This window comes from Vespa mandarinia, chromosome 4 (assembly GCF_050613455.1).
Source record: "Vespa mandarinia isolate Hongniang chromosome 4, ASM5061345v1, whole genome shotgun sequence".
NCBI lineage: Eukaryota > Metazoa > Arthropoda > Insecta > Hymenoptera > Vespidae > Vespa > Vespa mandarinia.
This window is the reverse complement of record NC_140813.1, coordinates 679512-685511: the sequence shown is the minus strand read 5'-3', so window position 1 is coordinate 685511 and position 6000 is coordinate 679512. Positions and strand designations below refer to the sequence as shown.

Here is a 6000-nt window from a genome sequence, read left to right as displayed (position 1 = left end):
GATCAACAATTTCAGGTTAAACAAAATTATATAGATATAGTAAATTTATTTGCGTAAAAATTCAATGATCTGAAAATTATTTTCAATCTAATTTTTTTTTCTCTTTGTTTTCTTCTTCTTCTTTTTTTTTTCTTAGATGAAGAAATAATCGATCAATTATCCAATCGTAACATATTTTTCTAAGGATTATCGAAATTTTTGTTTACAACAAACATTCTGTATATCGAAGTTTTTATTTTTTTTTTGTATAGACAACGAAAAGTATGCAAACGCGGAACAAATTTCCAACGTTTGTAGAGATCTATGAAGATTAAGTCGAATGATGATAATAAACTAGTAAACGTAATGACTCTTTAAATATACGCGGAGAATGATTAATATTCTTGGTCAAGTGTAAAATAATTAAAAATTTACGTCGAAGTTTAAACATTTTTCAAAAGTGTTGTTAATGGTTAAGTTATAAACAAGTCACAAATAAATGGATTTTTGTGCTTTACCGAGGTTACAACTTCGGTCTATAAAAGAAAATGTAATTATTGCATATATATATATAAACGATTACGTTTATAAACTAGTCACAAATGAACGGGTTCTTCTAGCTGCACCAAGATTATAAATTCATTCTAAAAAAAAGAAAAAGAAAAAAAAGACGCAAGAAAGAAAAATGTGATTATTGAAAATAAACTTGTGGTATGCTCGATGATAATCAAGGTTTTTTCCTGAATGCGGGAATTTTTTTTCCTTCTTGATACCACAGCAACCATTTGAATACTTTGAAAGTATTGATTCTTACAATTGATACCGAGAGAGAGAGAGAGAGAGAGAGAGAGAGAGCGAGAAAGAGAGAAAACAAAGAAACGTAGCTAAAAAGACAACGCAAAAAAGGATTTAACATAAAAGATCTAGATGAACGCTTAAACGTGTGACGTGGGTGGAAAGTGCGCGTGACATTTTATGAAAACATAGTGGGAGATCTTTTATTTGACGTCTTATAAAATTAATAATGCTAGCGTATGCTATATACATACGTAATATATACTAGATGAGTCAATTGGAAGCACTGAATATTTTGATTACTTTTTATCTTTTGATAAAATCAAATTTCTGTATATTTCTCTTAAAATGAAAAAGAAAAAAAAAAAAAAGAGAAAAAGAAAAATAAATACAAAGAAAAAAAAAAGAAAGATAAGAAATATGTTACGTTTCTAGAAAAGGATCGGATATAAAATTGAAGGGACGATACTTTATACGATTTAAAAATTTTAACAAAAATCTAAGAGAAAATCGTGTTATTTTAATATACATCTTTCGTAAGATTAATATATATTATATATCTCATGAATGATTGAACTTATCAAAGAGATTTCAAGGAAAGTGATCAGTTTCTTTCCAATCGTGGAAACGTTAACTACGCGAAATCATATTCTTTATCGCGTTGTCGCTCGTAATCATTAAGAAAAATTCTCAAAGCGAATGTTTGCGAATAATGTATAAAAGTTTAATGGAAATTTAAAAAAGAATCGAAATATTATAATATTTTGTGTTTATTTTTTACGAACGATTCTCATTAATTGTATTGTTTAATCGTATTTAAAAACGAATCGTGTACACGTGTCGTCTTCCTATCTTCGAACGATATATTCGATTTATAGAACGCACGGTTTTATTGATCTTCGTCATGTTTCTCAAACGAAAACGAAATGTCAATGTGTCTTTGAAGAAAAAATTAATATGTAATTGATCGTTTAAATATACGATAACTATTTATTCTTTCTTGCATCTTAACAGATAATATTTTTAATTAATACGATGATTGATATGATTCGTCTGTGAGATTTGACTGTGTCCATGTTTCTGTATGCGAACGGATATATATATATATACATATATATATATATATATATATATATATATATATATATATATATACATATATACATATAGAATAGGTCTGTGTTAAATTATTATCGTAGAGGCGTATATATAAGAGATATACTTGACCGACAAATAGCTGCTTTTTCAAAAAATATATATATATATAATGATTTAGTTTTGTTATTGAAGCGTTTATGTTCAATAAGGAAAAAAACATTAATAAGAAAAATGGCGTGTTCATACGGAAATAGCACACGCTGATAATCTCTGTGATAGTATCACAACGTGGTTGGAACTATACCAAGAAAGAAAAAGAAAAGGACACCATAGATGACAAGATAAAATGTATATACCTAGGCACGTCGATTAACTAGAATGAAAAATATTAAGAGATTAGGAATATACCGATTTATGACTAGACGACTAATAATAGTCTTCGCTTTTCATCGTTGAACGTAGGCTAACTTTTTCAGGAAGTTTTCTTTAAATTAATCGTCTAATTGTATGATCTTTTCCAACTACGAGTGAATATTTTGATAAGAAAAAGAAATTCGACGATTATCAAGCTACAAGTTTGACGAAAACATTTTTACAGAATTATGCATAATTCATCGTATTCGTTGGTGCCGTTAATTATAAGACTCCTTTTAATATCGAGATTGATTATCGTCGAAGGTTTATTGCCCGTTATTCATTCTATTACATTGGTACGTTAATTTTTATTTTATTGGAAAAATTTCTATTCAATGCCAGATAGGTATATGAAATGAATAGTATATAGTATCTATATACGTTATCGAACCGATGACTTCGATTTTCTTCGCAATTCTACGTATAACGCAAGCCTAAGAATGAAATTTTAATTACTAAATTGCTATTGATTTACATAAGTACATTCTCGTAGATAACACTTTTCAATATTTTCGAGACCTTTATATTCGTTTGAAATGATTTTTATTTTCTGTTTTTTTTTCTCTTTTTCCTTTTTTTTTCTCTTTTCCTCTTCTTTCACAGAAGAACGAGATTATTATACCAAAAGAATACCAAAATCTACCTTTGATAGCGAAATGTTGTTCGACGGATCAAATTTTAATTCGAAATAAAGATCAAAGCCCAAAATGTGTCCCTTCGAACTATTATTCGGTCTCATCGTTCTCACCGCTTTTTTGCAAATTCAATTCATCTGGTACTTGGTCTTTGGGCGAAGAAGCTAATCGTTTTGTTGCACTCATTGGTTATCCTTGTCGTTATGAAAGGTAAACTTTTTTTCTTTGTTCTTTATTTAAATAAGAAAATAATTCATTCGTTCTACGTAATAAATTAATAAATTTTCACTATCATTTCCTTTGCTTGTTCGATTGTATCTATAATCAACAGAAAAGAAAAGATATAAACATGTCGTAATTGATTTTAAGCGAAACATTATACGGTGTATTTCTAAAAATTTATCTACGCAAATTATATCATAATTTTTATTAGAATTTTCCGGAGATAAATTTTTCATCATTGTAAAGACAATTTCCGACGAAATAGAGTTTCACATCGGGATATATGATAGATCAGACGTATTAAATTTTTAAATCTTAAATATTTAATAATTTGAAATTGATTGTTAATCGTTTGAATATATTGTTTCAGTTTCGACATAAATACGGAAAATGATACGTATTATCTTTTACGAAATGGCTCGATATATTTTCCTTTATATGAGCATTCCATGCTAATGCCTGGTATAAATTATTGCATGGATGTAACACCAACGTTAAATCTTGTTACTGTGGTGTGCTCTTCTATAGGTAAATAATGTGGAAACGTCCAATTAAAAATAAATATCCTAACATTGTAAAATTGTCAAGGATATAAAAAAAAAAATCCACGTTTCGATTTATTTATTTATTTATTTTCTTTTCTTATTTTGCTTTTTTCTTTTTTTTTTTTTTCGTTTTTTTTCTTCCAGATAGTAAAATATTGATGGCAGGCACACAGATAATTTGTTATGCCTGCGGACTTATAATAGCCGTATCATTTCTAATCCTGACCATAGTAGCTTATTCGATAACGCCTAAATTAAGAGACGTTTATGGTAAAATACTTCATCACTATTGCGGATGTCTCGCATTAGCATTTATTATTTTAGCGATTACACAACTCGGTGGTGTACATTGGACGAGTGATACGTGCATGGCCATTGGTACGTTTAGAAAATGATCAATTTTAAATTATAGTTAGATCGGGATTTCACAAAGGGATCGAGAGCCGAACGATGTTGTTCCAGTAATTAACTTGGATTCATAAGTTATTGCTCTATTTTTTCCCATTTTGGAGTAATACGATATAATCTCTTTCTCTCTCTCTCTCTCTCTCTCTCTCTCCCTTTCTATCTTATTTATAATTAATTTATTAAACGATCGATTTTTACAGCCTTCGTCGTACAATTCTCGTTCGTCGCATGTTATTTCTGGTTGAACGTGATGTGTATCGAGACATGGTCGTTAATACAAAATCACGTTCATCATGATGCCTATCAAAGAATAAAACCTAATGTACTCTTTTTTTATTACTCGATATGGGCTTGGGGATCTTCGGGTATTCTTATTCTTGTATCACTAATAATGGATCTAAATCCGACGATACCGACGATATATATAAAGCCAAACTTCATTAGCGAAAACGACAGCTGTTGGTTTAAACGTAAGTTCTTTTGAAATTATTTATTAAATAATAATTCATAAAGACATTTTATAACGATTAAAAATATTTCTTATATATATATATATATACGTATGTTATTTCAGCGGACAGTAAAACTATGCCATACTTTTTCGTTCCAATTGGATTTCTCTTGCTAATCAATTTAATATTCTTTATCCTAACGGGAATTACGATAAGCCGATATCAAAAAGATCTGGCACTTAGACGATTAATCATAAATCAAGAATCCGTACGGCAAGAACAAATGGTATTTTATAATTTGAAGAAAACATTTATGATCTGCATAATATTATTTCTCTTTATGACCTTAACTTGGGCCTTGGAATTGATATCTTGGTGGACCAATATTTATTTCTTCGATTGGTTAACTTTGGATCTAGTGAATATATTGCATGGTGTTTTTATATTCAGCCTTTTCGTACTTCGTCAACCAATTAGAGGTTTAATTTGGTTTAGGATAAAAGAATTTCGTAATTTCGATAAAAAATCGATAATTTCGATTCCAATCACTAATCAATATTCCTAATTTTAATCTTCTTACAGTTACAAATGAACGATAAGATTTGTTAAACGATCAAACGATAATATGACGGTAACATGTATGAAGATTATTTGTTATATATGCTTAATCATTGGTTTTATTCGCTTGTAATATGCATAAGGTTTAAATTTAAAACAATTAATTAGATATAATATGATAATTAGATATAATATGATTTGAAATTCTATTATACAGGCGAATTAATAGAAAAAAGGTTAGATCTTCAACGAATAATCTCAAATTTGTCGACATGCATATGATCGATTTTTATAAGAATTCATTGATTTATTTATATTATTTAATAGAAAGAAATACGTCGTAATAATGGCTTCTAACTTTCGATGTGTGTAGTTTTTATAAAAAAAAACACACACACACACATCGGCAAAATATAATATGAATATATAATGTAAAGAAAATTTAAATTCCTATTTCTTGAAAATTATTGAGTTTTACGTATATCTGTTATCTTAGAAGAAATTATGAATTGAATTTTATAATATAATACGTGAGAAGATTCTTTTCGTAAAAGTAAGATTAAAAAAAAAAAAAAAAAAAAAAAACAAAAAAAGAAGAGAAAAAGAACATTCTAATATTATCAATAGCTTAGTGAATAACACTTCGTTAAAAAAAAATTATTTAATCATACCGCATAAAATTCTTTGATGCATTTTTACGATGATTAATCTCAATTAACTTTTTTTTGAACACATATTATAATACGCTAATGTATTCTAATATACCCGTCTATAAATTAAAATTAAAACTCTCGAATCAATTATCTTCATTGCATTCATATTTCCTGAGTTGACACTGGCTAATATTAAAATGATTAAAAAAATGTTAATGAAAAGTTGTTTTTCTTTATTAAT

General features: G+C 27.9%; 1 protein-coding gene across 10 annotated transcripts; it reads left to right on the top strand.

Moving 5' to 3' along the window:
* Positions 1-608: 608 nt before the first annotated feature.
* LOC118447137 (G protein-coupled receptor Mth2-like) lies at positions 609-5501 on the top strand. 10 transcript variants are annotated; one of them, XM_085656425.1, is made up of 8 exons: positions 1404-1733; positions 2051-2220; positions 2349-2582; positions 2890-3131; positions 3514-3671; positions 3833-4066; positions 4297-4566; positions 4671-5501. In XM_085656425.1, exons 3-8 carry the CDS (start codon positions 2475-2477, stop codon positions 5111-5113), a joined length of 1455 nt encoding a protein of 484 aa, XP_085512551.1. In that variant the 5' UTR covers positions 1404-1733; positions 2051-2220; positions 2349-2474; the 3' UTR covers positions 5114-5501. The 10 variants fall into 10 exon arrangements, with proteins under 10 accessions (XP_085512556.1, XP_085512555.1, XP_085512550.1 ...); XM_085656426.1 differs by having other exon boundaries at positions 2051-2330; positions 2471-2582; XM_085656430.1 differs by lacking the exons at positions 1404-1733; positions 2051-2220 and adding an exon at positions 609-1046 and having other exon boundaries at positions 2471-2582.
* Positions 5502-6000: the final 499 nt, after the last annotated feature.